The sequence below is a fragment of the Petromyzon marinus genome, chromosome 9, assembly GCF_048934315.1.
Source record: "Petromyzon marinus isolate PM22_M1 ecotype Great Lakes invasive population chromosome 9, UKy_Petmar_22M1.pri1.0, whole genome shotgun sequence".
Taxonomy (NCBI): Eukaryota; Metazoa; Chordata; class Hyperoartia; order Petromyzontiformes; family Petromyzontidae; genus Petromyzon; species Petromyzon marinus.
In genome coordinates, this window is record NC_133675.1 from 15,096,345 (window position 1) to 15,111,911 (window position 15,567).

Here is a 15,567-nt window from a genome sequence, read left to right on the forward strand (position 1 = left end):
CAGCCTCTGTGAGTTCATCCAGACTATTGGTAGCAGTCGTGAACATATCCCAGTCAGTACAGTCTAAGCACGCCCGCAAATCTTCCACAGCCTCACTGGTCCACTGTTTAGATGTCCTCACAGCAGGTTTACAGAGTTTTAGTTTCTGCCTGTATGCAGGAATCAGGTGGACCATGGCATGGTCAGAGTGTCCTAGTGCTGCTCGGGGGACGGCGTGGTAGGCTCTACTGATTGTAGTGTAGCAGTGATCCAGAGTGTTCCTTTCTCTGGTTGGGCATTTAATGAATTGTATGTATTTGGGGAGTTCGTGGCTGAGATTACCTTCGTTAAAGTCGCCAAGTACGATAACCAACGAATCTGGATTTGCTCGCTCCACACTCAGAATCTGATCGGCGAGCATGCATTGGGCCTCTTTAACCTGAGGACAAGGCGGCAAATAAACTCCGACCAAAATGAGCGACGCGAACTCGCGAGGCGAGTAAAACGGTTTACAGGTTATAAAAATTGATTCAAGGAGTGGAGAACAATGTTGCAGAATCACTGTGACATCTACACACCAGCCACTGTTAATGTAAAAACAAATACCACCGCCTTTCGTCTTGCCGGAGAGTGCTATGTCACGATCCGATCTTACAAGATGGAATCCTGCTAGTTGTAGCGAAGTGTCCGGAATCAAATCACAAAGCCATGTCTCCGTGAAGCACAAAACAGAAGATGAAAGAAAGTCTTTGTTTTTTACCATCAGTAGCTGAAGTTCATCCATTTTGTTGTACAGTGAACGTACGTTGGAGAGGAAAAAGCTCGGAAGCACTGTTCGGATCCCGCGTCTGCGTAGCCGTACTAGAGCCCCCGACCGTTTACCCCTTGGGCGGCGTTTCGCTGCTTGAGCAAAGCCTAGCGCGGCATTGACTAGAATGCCTACTAATTCTGCCGCTGGAAGCAGAAAAGTAGGAATTAAATCCACAGGGGTTGTTTCCCTGATATATAAAAGTTCGTCTCTTGTTAGAGAACTCCGAAAATCTTGGCAAAACACTGATTTGACAGACAAAACAAGACAAAACAGGGCGCACCGACCGGCTGAGGCTACCATCATCGGCGCCATCTTCGCACCAGCACGGGTGTGCTGAACAGCAGGACTCTCTCACCAGCACTGGTGTGATGAACAGTAGGCCCCTCTCACCAGCACGGGTGTGATGAACAGTAGGCCTCTCTCACCTGAACGGGTGTGTTGAACAGCAGGCCCCTCTCACCAACACGGGTGTGATGAACAGCAGGCCCCTCTCACCAGCACGGGTGTGATGAACAGCAGGCCTCTCTCACCAACACGGGTGTGCTGAACAGCAGGCCTCTCTCACCAGCACGGGTGTGTTGAACAGCAGGCCCCTCTCACCAGCACGGGTGTGATGAACAGTAGGCCTCTCTCACCAGCACGGGTGTGCTGAACAGCAGGCCCCTCTCACCAACACGGGTGTGATGAACAGTAGGCCTCTCTCACCAGCACGGGTGTGCTGAACAGCAGGCCCCTCTCACCAGCAGGGGTGTGTTGAACAGCAGGCCCCTCTCACCAACACGGGTGTGTTGAACAGCAGGCCCCTCTCACCAGCACGGGTGTGTTGAACAGCAGGCCCCTCTCACCAGCACAGGTGTGCTGAACAGCAGGCCCCTCTCACCAGCACGGGTGTGCTTAACAGCAGGCCCCTCTCACCAGCACGGGTGTGCTGAACAGCAGGCCTCTCTCACCAATACGGGTGTGCTGAACAGCAGGCCCCTCTCACCAGCACGGGTGTGCTGAACAGCAGGCCCCTCTCACCAGCACGGGTGTGCTGAACAGTAGGCCCCTCAACACGGGTGTGCTGAACAGCAGGCCTCTCTCACCAGCACGGGTGTGCTGAACAGCAGGCCCCTCAACAGCAGGCCTCTCTCACCAGCACGGCTGTGCTGAACAGCAGGCCCCTCAACAGCAGGCCCCTCTCACCAGCACGGGTGTGCTGAACAGCAGGCCTCTCTCACCAGCACGGGTGTGCTAAACAGCAGGCCCCTCAACAGCAGGCCTCTCTCACCAGCACAGGTGTGCTGAACAGCAGGCCCCTCTCACCAGCACGGGTGTGCTGAACAGCAGGCCTCTCTCACCAACACGGGTGTGATGAACAGCAGGCCCCTCAACACGGGTGTGCTGAACAGCAGGCCTCTCTCACCAGCACGGGTGTGCTGAACAGCAGGCCCCTCAACAGCAGGCCTCTCTCACCAGCACAGGTGTGATGAACAGCAGGCCTCTCTCACCAGCACGGGTGTGTTGAACAGCAGGCCCCTCTCACCAGCACGGGTGTGATGAACAGCAGGCCTCTCTCACCAGCACGGGTGTGTTGAACAGCAGGCCCTTCTCACCAGCACGGGTGTGATGAACAGCAGGCCTCTCTCACCAGCACGGGTGTGATGAACAGCAGGCCTCTCTCACCAACACGGGTGTGATGAACAGCAGGCCCCTCTCACCAGCATGGGTGTGCTGAACAGGAGGCCCCTCTCACCAGCACGGGTGTGCTGAACAGCAGGCCCCTCAACACGGGTGTGCTGAACAGCAGGCCTCTCTCACCAGCACGGGTGTGCTGAACAGCAGGCCCCTCAACAGCAGGCCTCTCTCACCAGCACAGGTGTGATGAACAGCAGGCCTCTCTCACCAGCACGGATGTGTTGAACAGCAGGCCCCTCTCACCAGCATGGGTGTGATGAACAGCAGGCCTCTCTCACCAGCACGGGTGTGTTGAACAGCAGGCCCTTCTCACCAGCACGGGTGTGATGAACAGCAGGCCTCTCTCACCAGCACGGGTGTGTTGAACAGCAGGCCCCTCTCACCAGCACGGGTGTGTTGAACAGCAGGCCTCTCTCACCAGCACGGGTGTGATGAACAGCAGGCCTCTCTCACCAGCACGGGTGTGTTGAACAGCAGGCCCCTCTCACGACAAAACTGGACAAAACAGGGCGCACCAACCGGCCGAGGGTGTTTTTCTGCTAAGGGGACAGGACAACTTCACCGCATCAAAGGGACGATGGACGGGGCCATGTACCGTCAAATCTTGGGTGAGAACCTCCTTCCCTCAGCCAGGGCATTGAAAATGGGTTGTGGATGGGTATTCCAGCATGACAATGACCCAAAACACACGGCCAAGGCAACAAAGGAGTGGCTCAAGAAGAAGCACATTCAGGTCCTGGAGTGGCCTAGCCAGTCTCCAGACCTTAATCCCATAAAAAAAATCTGTGGAGAGAGCTGAAGGTTCGAGTTACCAAACGTCAGCCTCGAAACCTTAATGACTTGGAGAAGATCTGCAAAGAGGAGTGGGACAAAATCCCTCCTGAGATGTGTGCAAACCTGGTGGCCAACTACAAGAAACGTCTGACCTCTGTGATTGCCAAAAAGGGTTTTGCCACCAAGTACTAAGTCATCTTTTGCAGAGGGGTCAAATACTTATTTCCCTCATTAAAATGCAAATAAATATATAACATTTTTGACATGCGTTTTTCAGGATTTTTTTGTTGTTATTCTGTCTCTCACTGTTCAAATAAACCTACCATTAAAATTATAGACTGATCATTTCTTTGTCAGTGGGCAAACGTACAAAATCAGCAGGGGACCAAATACTTTTATCCCTCACTGTATATATCCGATACATCCTGGATGAAAGCTTCTCAAGGCCTGAGGTGGCATTTCTACTTGTGTTAACATTCAAGAGCAGTGTTTATTGTGTTTATAAATGTACATGTAACTCATGCAGTACTTTAAATGTGTGTATTTTTTCTGGTGCCTGCTTGCTCTGGTGACAGCTGATATACAAGGTGGTGCCTGTAAAGGACATCCGGAACCTCTATGTAACGTTTCCTATCCCGGACCTGCAGCCACATTACAAGTCCAACCCTGGCCACTATCTGGGCCACCTCATTGGCCATGAAGGGCCAGGGAGTTTGTTGTCCTTCCTGAAGACCAAAGGTGAAATTCGTACAGTGGACAATCACATTGATAGTTGCATCCACCAACATCTTCACTACCACAATTGTAGTTGCCACCACCATCATCTTCACCACCACCACCAACGACAACAATAAAACGAACACCACTGCCACCATAATCACAACCTAATCACAACCACCACCACCAACAATTGTTCTGCTAATGGAGCTGTTTATTGGGGTTTCAACTGCGTGTCCCCCATCAACGGTATCAATAGCCTCATCATCAACTACAAAATTAATCAAAGCAGATGACAAAATACACGCTGCTGAATGCCTATCTGTACCTGTTGGTTTATCGAACCTGGAATGGCATAACACGCGAGACATATCCATTGCTGTGTCTGTCGGTGGTGTGTTCTGGAGTTGTGAACAAGTAAGTGAGGCAAAAAGGCTGATTTGTAAGCATGTGACACTGCATCATCCAGGCTGGGTGAACATGCTCGTCGGAGGACAAAAGGGTGGCGCTCGCGGGTTCATGTTCTTCATCATCAACGTGGACCTCACAGAGGAAGGACTCGGTGGGTTCCGCATCAGCCCCTGGCTTCACTGAAGCGCCATCCACGAACCACGTAGCACACAATCATAACTCCAAAGAGCCCGTTGTTCAAATGAGGTATTGACGCCAATAATGGGTGTAATTATACATTCGTGCAACACCCACATTTTTTTTCCCAGGCTCATTCGTTTTGTTTAATTCCTTTAATTGTATTTTTAATAAATCTTGATGGTTCAGATGGGCTTAGGTGATTACTCATTTAGCAAGGTGCACATAATGAGAACACAGTGGTAGTTATTAAATGCAGCAAGGGATTTCAACTTTCTCCAGACTAAAGATTACTTAATGGCATCCTTTGCTTTTGGCTGTATCAGAATGAACAGTGTTGAAGTCCAGCATTCTCATGATTAAATGCAATGTTAATACTCCTGCTTTTGTTGGGTCTAGTACACAGTAAGCTGTCATGATGACGATGATAATAACCACACCCTGCTGTGCACATAGAGGGCAGGTGGTGGCTGCTAAAGTATATATTTTTTATTCACTTATGCTTTTGAGCATTGGGGAAATGCTCCTACCCATTGGCAGCCCTGCACCAGTGGGGATATTCCCTTGATGGGGCTAGTCTCATCACAGGGCAAACACTGACTTCTTACAAATTGGTACTTATTCAATTGATCCCAGAGGGATTATGTATTCTTCATACGATACATACCACCCACCTCTTTTGGGCGAAAATTGGACAACATTTGGAATAAAAATAAGACTTTTAATTTAGCATGTGAATCATGAGAACCATTTTATGTATTTACTGTCGCACATTTGTTGGTTTGTGTTCCTTCCCTAGAGCACGTTGACGAAATAGTGCTGCACATGTTTCAGTACATCAACATGCTGCGGAAGGAAGGACCAGTCCAGTGGATTTTTGAGGAATGCAAGGTAAACATTTTCACACAGCATGGTTTTTGCCTTTCAATTTGTACCTCATGTGAAGGTATTAACTCCTTTGGCCGCCCACAGCTGCGCCTATCGAACTTAAAATGTATATCCTTGTTTTGGCATTCAAGATGTGGGGGGCCTTGCACGGAATTGTGAATTTGTCAGGAAAGTAATTACCCATAACTCAAGATTTATCCTTATTTTGCAACCCAGAAAGGTGCTCGGTCAATGGCTATAAAGCAAGTAGGCTGCCAACTCATCTGTGGACGTGTTTTAGAGTTGTCTTTATTTGTATGTGGGTTTTCTTGGGACACTGGTTTACTCCAACACGCTAAAATGTTACTCGATAAGGAATTGCACAAACATCGCGAAATTGGCTCACTCCTGAACAGCGCTTATGCTTTTTTTGCTGTCCTAAAACAATTGTTTTAATTGGGAGTGTCGAGTGATGATCGTTGCACAAGCTTCTACACCTGTCTTACTGCGCCATATTCCTGCGCCTAAATATTGTGTAATTGCTCAATGTGGTAACTGTTACTCATCAACGGTTTTGTAAGAGATTTGAACCTGTTTATTGCTTTCATAAAGTACATAAGCCAAATTGAATTAACAGTCTGAGAACCGTAATTTTAATTACCTTCTCAGTGGCTATGGGCCCCACAGAACATGACTATATTGGCATTAAACGGAACGGGTGGAATTAATTAAACTCTATTTTAATTTAGAAATTTAGCTAGTTTGGGGTCTCCAGAGGACATCCATCAGGTGTGTGCCAGTACAAAGTCAATTGCTTGAAATCTGGTGATTGGTCAGTTAAAAGCATTGGTCTCACTGGCATGGACCATATGATAAAATGGTCCAGCTTGTATTCCTCGGCTAAACCAAGTTCAATTCATCCTGTGCTGTGTTATGGTATGTCGGCATCCTTTTGTAAAATATATAAACGCCCCAAACAGATTTGTGGCCCACTCCACAGTGAACTCCCGGGAGCTTGTAATTGTCACGTTTAATCTGTCTTAATTATTAAAATAAATGGAAACGCCACAGTAATAAATAAATAATGGGCTGACGGAATTATGGAAATTGTAATTGCCAATTACCATTCTGGATAATGTTCCAATTACAATCACTCTTTTATTCTTAATTGCAGTGACAGTTCTGCCGGGTCTGATTGGAATCAAATTTGTAATTTCATTTTGAAACAAAGGGCACGTTGCCCATGTGAGAACTCTTGTCATTCCTAAGGCTTTGGCAACTGTAATTTTGGATCCATTAATTGGCCTTTGTCTAGAATATTGAAGATGCTGCCTGCATTTTGTAACCAATAGGTGTACATGTCCATGCGTTGAGAACATACTTTGATTTGATAGCAAGGAGTGATATATGTACGATATTACTTCAATACACGGTGTTGCAAATTGTACTTGGGTTGCACGACATATCTCCAACATTTCTAGATTTGACGCTTTCGTGACTGCAAGGATCCAAACTCTTTGGTTCTATTCGGTAAAGTCACATAGGTAAAAAAAAATCACGACGTTTCGGCCACAACACAAGCAGCCTTCATCAGGTGAAGGGACCAGCCTGTCTCGAAGACTGCGTTGGAGTAAAACAGAGCCAAGCTCAGTCTGGAGTGAAACAGAGCCAAGCTCAGTCTTGGCTTGGCTCTTTCACTCCAGCGCAGTCTTCGAGACAGGCTGATCCCTTCACCTGATGAAGGCCGCTTGTGTTATGGCCGAAACGTCGTGATTTTTGTTGTTTTATTTTTTTTACCTACGTGACTTTACCGAATAGAACCAAAGAGTATATCTCCAACATGTCATATCTCCAATATGTCATGCAGCCTACATGCTTTTAGCCACCAGATTGAACAAGCATCAAAGCTTAACTTATTTATAGTATGGCAGTTAAACAATAAAGCAATTGGTTACTGGTTTCATCGCTATTAGGAATAACAGTGTTTGACAGATGTGCTGTCTTTTATGCCACACATTGTATGTCTTGAGCTGTTAGGGAACCTAACGTAATGTTTAGATAATTTGTCTGAGCTTAAATATTGACTTGAAGCATTCGTGACTGCAGGAATTCATATTCTTTGGGTCTTTCGGTAAAGTCACGTAGATAGGTTTAAAGAAAATAACAGAAAACTACGACGTTTCGATCGCAACACAAGCGATTGTCTTCAGGAAAAGGGGGGTTAGCTTCCAAAGGCAAACTGTTTAAAGGGTTTGAAATGGGCGTAGCCCAAATGTCAGCAGCCAATGTTAATGCAAGTGGTGGGCAGCCAACCCGACAGTGGTTGGTTCCCCACCAATCAAAGGGCTGCCAGGTGAAAGTTTGCAAGTAAATGGGAGATTAGCATGTTAATGGGAGATTAGCATGTTAATGAAAGATTAGCATGTTAATGTGGGATTAGCATGTTAATGGAGATCGCAGAGCCGCAACCGAGGGGTAGTCAGTGCGCGAAGTGGTCGTGTTGGTGTGAAATGGGCTTCAAACACAACTAACATCGGAAGGTGGTAGGATGGGAACATCATAGCCAGTTATGATTTAAACTTCGTTGTAGTCGTATTTTTTTGTCGTACTTTTTTGAAACGTCGTAGTTTTTTGTTATTTTCTTTGAACCTATCTACGTGACTTTACCGAAAGACTCAAAGAATATTGTCTGAGCTTGCATACGTTTTCCAGGGATTATTACAGACGGGCGAGTATTTTATTTTGTGCAACATCGTCATGGGACGATGATGATGACTAGGGATGGCGGAGGAGCCTGAGGTGTCGGTAGTGAAGAGGTGTGATGTGATGATGGGACGGAGAGCTGTGAGGCTGCCATGTGTTGCCGCAGGACCTCGGAACGATGGCGTTCAGATTTAAGGACAAAGAGCGGCCCCGCAACTACACATCACACATCACCGGCTTGCTACACGTGAGCCTATTACACCCTCGCCCCGCTGCTCACTGACTTACCATCCTTGCTGTTGTACGCATACATTTCAAGAATACAGTGTTTGCAGTACTGTGTGCTTGGGATCACAGCCATCCACAATTATTTTCCCTTTAGCCTATCTTAGCACCAAGTATTGTGACATCCTGCCACTATTCTTGTTTTTATTATGACATCATCACAACCCGTGTCAAAATCTACACTGTTAAAATGTATTCCCCTGTATTTTGGACATTCAGATGTCTCCAGCAACGCGACACAAATTCTCCCTTTCACGTAGAAGGCAAGCGGAGCATTCATCTTTAAGTGGTGGGTAGTGTGAGACAATGCCCGGGGCTGATATTTTCTCACTTATGCTCAATGGCTTGTGCACACAGTACTACCCTATACGGGAGGTGCTCGCTGCAGAGTACCTGCTGGAGGAGTTCCGGCCGGACCTCATTGAAATGCTGCTGGACAAGTTGCAACCGCACAACAGCAGGTATGGACAGCACGGTCCAGCTCGGGAGCTATCCCATGTGCACCCGGTAATGCTCGGCTTGTTAACACGGGTGCATGCAACATAGTACACTTGGAAGAAAGGGTGCTTGAAATGTTACCAACTCACACATCGCAGAAAATGAAAACTGAAAAACAGAGAACCATGATTCCTGCCAGGGGGCATACTATTGAATACGGTGCTTATCCAATGTAAAGTAAACATTTTATACAATACATAAAAGGGTCACAGATAAGCGAAGTCCTCCTCTACCTTGTTTGTGATAACCGGCAATGCATTTCTAGAATCAAAATATGTGACTCAGGTGTTGGGTTTGCTGTTATGAATAATTGTGTTAATAGCATTTCTGTGATGGCATTGCTGGTATTTTGAAACCTGTAATTGAGAGTTTTAGATAGAATACCTCAAGAGTCAAACCGTGTGCATGCACAACGGCTGGGTGAGTAGCCGAGGAGTATTTTGCGTGCAAGTGCTCATGTCTAGTGGGGAGCGGTAGTGCAACGGTTCGCACACTGCGCTACGAACCTAGCAACCCGAGTTCGATTCCCGCTCACGACCAACGCCATCTGAATCGGTCCTGGGCCTCCCCTAGGTTGACTCGGCCTCAAATGAGTACCTGGCCACCCACTCTCTCGTGTGCTGTGTCATCCTTCATAGGTGCTACTCGCTAACAGCACTTGCCAAAACGGTCTGTTAAGGCTATATGGGGATCTTTGTATGTGCGTGCATTTTTCCAAATTCTTGCATCCACATTTGCAGGATTGCTGTCGTAGCAAAGGCGTTTGAAGGGCACACTGACCAGGTGGAGCGGTGGTATGAGACCCAGTACAAGCAGGAGAGCGTCTCGGAAGAAACCTTTACGGTAGGGAACGGGTCATGGCAGAGATTCCCGATATCCTTGTGACATCAATGTTTTTGCTTTGCTGAATTATCACTTACAAGCATTGTGTCCATTATCCATAGTATATCTTTGCATGTGTGTACCTTGTAACCCTGTACCTCGAAAAAAGTTTAGAAATTAAGCAAGTATGTAATGTGCTCGTATGTTGATCGTGGTGACATTGCTGAGTGGTAGTGCATTTTCTGCTAGTTTCAAAAGTGTGTGGTTTGAACCCAGCGACTGCCCTGATTAACACTGCAGGTATATTAACCATAACATATGCAGTTTTGTTAAACCCATAACATATGCGCCATCTGTTTTGCAGTGCACGTTAAGAAGAGTAGGCCAAATTTGTCAAATTCGAAAATTATTCACAAATTACAGTTGGGTAAAGCCACATAGCAACATCGCCCCTACTTTGAAACTACTGCAGATTATAATTGTCTTTGAAACTACTGCAGATAATAATTGTGAGACATAACACTTTCGTGAACGCATTACGCTATAAGAATGAAGCACATACCAAATGTGCTCATTAATTAATTTGCTTGGTGATCGAATAAATGATACTGTTTGTTGATAAATGTCTACTTAAACATAAAAGCTACACTTGTTTATCACCTGTTGAAATGCATCTGTGTGTGGCACATACAGAAGTGGCAGAATGCTGGTCTCAATGAGCACTTCACTCTTCCCATGAAGAACGAATTCATCCCGACCATCTTCGACATCCTGCCGCTGAAGGAAGAGAACACCCACCCCTACCCGCAGCTCATTAAGGTGCCTGCCATGGGCTGCACGTATAAGCAGATCCCAAAGCCCGACTGAGGAGAGTAATGGTTATGTGGCAGGCCGTGATCAAAGAGCGGTGCTGTTAAACCCAGTGACCTGATTTAAATGTAATCTTTTGGCTTTCGTCAAATTCCCCCACCTGGCTAATGCTTGAAATAGAATATTTGTGCTCTTAGAACACAATATCCCGGGTTAGTTTTATCAAGCATGAACAGAGGGTTTGAAAAAATTAATTGAACAGTTTCATTCACATGCAGTGGCTCATTGTACATTCAGTTTTTCAGCAGTTGTATCAGTGGGCTGGTGCAGCCTAAACAAAAAAGGTGCATTCAAAGTTGAAGGCAAATAGTTGCCTAATTAAAATTAGCATGGAGTGGTGTTCATCTCTGTTTTATGGCCCCGAGATAGTCGTGACATTTGCCATTTCTATGGCAGGGCCAAAACAGACACATTTTAGAAAAAAAATTCAGAGACTAGTCGGTGGTAATTAATCCACAATTATGCTTTCATGCACGGATGGATCGTATGAAAGAGAACGGACACAAGTGACTCTAATGCACCATTTCCTTAACTCTAAGCTTTTACAGGTTTTTTTTTCAGAGTCCAGAATGCGTGATGTGTGTTGATGGTTGTGGGTGAATGTCAGTGGTTGGATTAGAAATGAATAGCGTCTTCATTGGTTTAATTTGTGCGCTTGTTGTTTCTGAAAAAAAATTAAAACACTTCTGTGTGTCTTTGTGTGTGTTCTCACGTGCACTTGCGTATGGACACAAAAATCACACCTATGCTAGTTTGTTAATGCACGTGCATTTGTGTATTGTGGTTGTCTCTCAGAAAACTGCTCATGCGTGTGTTAGCATAAATGCGTGTTTAAAAATGCAAGAGGAATTGGTCAATCAAAGGGTACATTTTGTTATGCTTGTGCATGTGTTAGTATATGAAGAGATATGTATATATTTGACTCTCACAGAAAATGAAATGTGTGTGGGTTTAAAAGTTTAGGTTTCATTGCAAAAATTAAAACTTAAGCTAGCATGCTTGGGTTGTGTGTGTCTCCAGGATTCTGCCATGAGCAAGCTGTGGTTCAAACAGGACGACACCTTTCACTTGCCCAAGGCCTGCCTCAACTTTGAGTTCTTTAGGTATTTTGTTTTATTTAAGTTTGCCTATTGAACATGTCTTGACATTTCCAAACAACATGGTAGCTTTGTCATTTAACATCCGCACGTTTGTTGTACCGCATGGGTTCATGTGAGTCACAGTCGTCTGTGCACGGGCATCAGCTTCTGGTCATAATCATCATCCATCGTATATCCACTGCTGGTTGAAAGTCTCCCACTTCCAATGGTCCCACGAGTTAGTTTCATCACTCCATCTTCACGGCGATCGTGTTGCGTGGTGCGATTCCCACCCCAGGTTGCCATTCTGCACTTGTGGACTTGGGCAGGATACATTGCTTGTCCATTGGCCATCAACCCTCCTGGCAATATGTCCTGCCTGAGTCCACTGGGTTCTCCTCACAGGCAGTATGATGTCTCTCATTTACATTTGTTCTAGGGTCCATGAATTCCTTTTTTTTTGTCTCAGTGTAATTCTCAGCATGCTGATCTCCATGATTATTTGGGTACTTTTCAGCTTCTGTTCCGTTGCCTTTGTCAGTGTCCATGTTTTTGATTCGTAACAGGTTAATTTAACTGGTCTGAGACATTAATGAAGGGACTGCATTTTCAGTAGCTATTAAACCCCGCTACAAAACCATACCATTGTAGTCATGAACACTCCCTAGCTGCATAAAAAAATAGATTTATTAACCATTTTTTCTAAGAAAAGCCCTGCTTATATATTTTTCATACGAGAGTGTCAGTGACCAAGGTGGTGCTGTTTAATTGCTGTTTGCTAGTACATAAAATGTGTATATATAAATGTAGATCTATATTTTAAAGTAACCCTGGGATCTCACGGCCGAGTCTCCCTCACTCGCCCTGTCCCCCACTCCACGTAGTCCCTTCGCGTACGTGGACCCGCTGCACTGCGACATGGCCTACCTGTACGTGGAGCTACTCAAAGACTCGCTCAACGAGTACGCCTATGCGGCCGATCTCGCGGGCCTCAGCTACACCCTGCAGAATACCGTCTACGGCATCCACGTGAGGGGTTCCGGGGAGGAGTGTTGGGAAGCAGGGAGCATTGGGCCAAGGTGGGAGGGGAGGTGTGCAATGATCGCACACTGAGCTGTGTTGGAGTAGGGGGTAAAGGGCACAGCACCTGGCCAATGCAAGGGGGTTGTGATTGCTGTATTGAAAATTAATAGGAGACTGGGGGACGAGGGGTTGATACATCTGGTATGAGGGGGGTGGGGGGGGGGATGTGATTTGTGTACTGACTGGGGAAAGTTGGCGAGTTTTGGGATCTTGGATAAAGCTGAGTGTGGTGGTTTGTAATCGCTGTGCTCAGCTGTGGAGGGGAGGGGGTGAGAGTGGAGTGTCTGGCTGAGGCAGAAGAGGGGTTATGTTGTTGGGGAACTGTGCAGGTTATATTAATAAACGCTGGCAGTTGGCATCCTATCACCAACTATAACAAATCGCCCCCTTCGAGATTCAATGAATTGTCATAATTCAGGATCTCAATTTAATTCTAGAATTGATTATTTGGTGAAAAATTGCGCTAGATTGTGACATTCCAGTTGCTGCAGAGGTCACGTGAACTAATTTCATATGGCGTACAGAAATAATAAATAATCGGTTCTTACGCAACAAAGATTCAATACAGTGAGGGAAAAAAGTATTTGATCCCCTGCTGATTTTGTACGTTTGCCCACTGACAAAGAAATGATCAGTTTTTAATTTTAATGGTAGGTTTATTTGAACAGTGAGAGACAGAATAACAATAACAAAATCCAGAAAAACACATGTCAAAAATGTTATAAATTGATTTGCATTTTAATGAGGGAAATAAGTATTTGACCCTTCTGCAAAACATGACTTCGTACTTGGTGGCAAAACCCTTGTTGGCAATCACAGAGGTCAGACGTTTCTTGTAGTTGGCCACCAGGTTTGCACACATCTCAAGAGGGATTTTGTCCCACTCCTTTTTGCAGATCTTCTCCAAGTCATTAAGGTTTCGAGGCTGACGTTTGGTAACTCGAACCTTCAGCTCCCTCCACAGATTTTCTATGGGATTAAGGTCTGGAGACTGGCTAGGCCACTCCAGGACCTTAATTTGCTTCTTCTTGAGCCACTCCTTTGTTGCCTTGGCCGTGTGTTTTGGGTCATTGTCATGCTGGAATACCCATCCACGACCCATTTTCAATGCCCTGGCTGAGGGAAGGAGGTTCTCACCCAAGATTTGACGGTACATGGCCCCGTCCATCGTCCCTTTGATGCGGTGAATTTGTCCTGTCCCCTTAGCAGAAAAACACTCCCAAAGCATAATGTTTCCACCTCCATGTTTGACGGTGGGGATGGTGTTCTTGGGGTCATAGGCAGCATTCCTCCTCCTCCAAACACGGCGAGTTGAGTTGATGGCAAAGAGCTCCATTTTGGTCTCATCTGACCACAACACTTTCACCCAGTTGTCCTCTGAATCATTCAGATGTTCATTGGCATACTTCAGACGGGCATGTATATGTGCTTTCTTGAGCAGGGGGACCTTGCGGGCGCTGCAGGATTTCAGTCCTTCACGGCGTAGAGTGTTACCAATTGTTTTCTTGGTGACTATGGTCCCAGCTGCCTTGAGATCATTGACAAGATCCTCCTGTGTAGTTCTGGGCTGATTCCTCACCGTTCTCATGATCATTGCAACTCCACGAGGTGAGATCTTGCATGGAGCCCCAGGCCGAGGGAGATTGACATTTCTTTTGTGTTTCTTCCATTTGCGAATAATCGCACTAACTGTTGTCACCTTATCACCAAGCTGCTTGGCAATGGTCTTGTAGCCCATTGCAGCCTTGTGTAGGTCTACAATCTTGTCCCTGACATCCTTGGAGAGCTCTTTGGTCTTGGCCATGGTGGAGAGTTTGGAATCTGATTGATTGATTGCTTCTGTGGACAGGTGTCTTTTATACAGGTAACAATCTGAGATTAGGAGCACTCCCTTTAAGAGTGTGCTCCTAATCTCATCTCGTTACCTGTATAAAAGACACCTGGGAGCCAGAAATCTTTCTGATTGAGAGGGGGTCAAATACTTATTTCCCTCATTAAAATGTAAATCAATTTATAACATTTCTGACATGCGTTTTTCTGGATTTTGTTGTTGTCATTCTGTCTCTCACTGTTCAAATAAACCTACCATTAAAATTTTAGACTGATCATTTCTTTGTCAGTGGGCAAACGTACAAAATCAGCAGGGGATCAAATACTTTTTTTCCCTCACTGTACGTGTATCGTGACTAAGAATTTTTTTGATTTGCCTCTTGGATGTATCGCTACACGTTTAGTAGCCAAACCAGCCCTGAATCCCCCTTAGGTTGGGTGATCCCAAATTGATTACCTGGTGTACTGGCAAAATGTTCAGTATAAGCACTGCACAGACAAAGGAGGCTGTGTATGGTGCTAACCACACCGCCGCTTCATGTGCGGTGTCTGTCGTGATAAGCGCTCGCACGTGACGTATGGTCCTTGTTTTGTGCGCTTGGCTACGTGCGTGGCAGTTGTCAATCAAAGGTTACCAAGACAAGCAGCCTCTGCTGCTCAGGAAGATTATCGAGAAGATGGCAACATTTGAAATTGATGAGATGCGATTTGAAATCATCAAGGAAGCGGTAAGTGTACGTGAAAGCAACACTGCAGTTCATAACTGTGTGCAGTGTCCCAGCTAAGAACAATGCTCTCCAAAAAAAACGTTTATGCGAAATTATGTAAAGAGCATTACGCCTTGGGGTGTAAATACAGGTAGTGCCCGAGTTACGATATTTCGATCTTAAGATAGCGATAGCAATACGACAAAATTGCCATCAACAACCTAACACCGTTCAAGTATGCAGACAACAGACAGAATCTTGGTGAGTCCAGTAGAAT

General features: G+C 45.9%; 1 protein-coding gene across 1 annotated transcript in view; it reads left to right on the top strand.

Moving 5' to 3' along the window:
• The window catches only part of IDE (insulin degrading enzyme), a 56,154-nt gene that overhangs the window by 26,526 nt on the left and 14,061 nt on the right, over positions 1-15,567 (top strand). The window contains exons 7-16 of the mRNA XM_032950324.2: positions 3,817-3,979; positions 4,428-4,520; positions 5,346-5,437; positions 8,283-8,363; positions 8,759-8,862; positions 9,640-9,742; positions 10,415-10,540; positions 11,612-11,694; positions 12,555-12,699; positions 15,201-15,311. Of these exons, the coding sequence (XP_032806215.1) occupies positions 3,817-3,979; positions 4,428-4,520; positions 5,346-5,437; positions 8,283-8,363; positions 8,759-8,862; positions 9,640-9,742; positions 10,415-10,540; positions 11,612-11,694; positions 12,555-12,699; positions 15,201-15,311 (1,101 nt within the window). The remainder of the gene's footprint in view (positions 1-3,816; positions 3,980-4,427; positions 4,521-5,345; positions 5,438-8,282; positions 8,364-8,758; positions 8,863-9,639; positions 9,743-10,414; positions 10,541-11,611; positions 11,695-12,554; positions 12,700-15,200; positions 15,312-15,567) is intronic.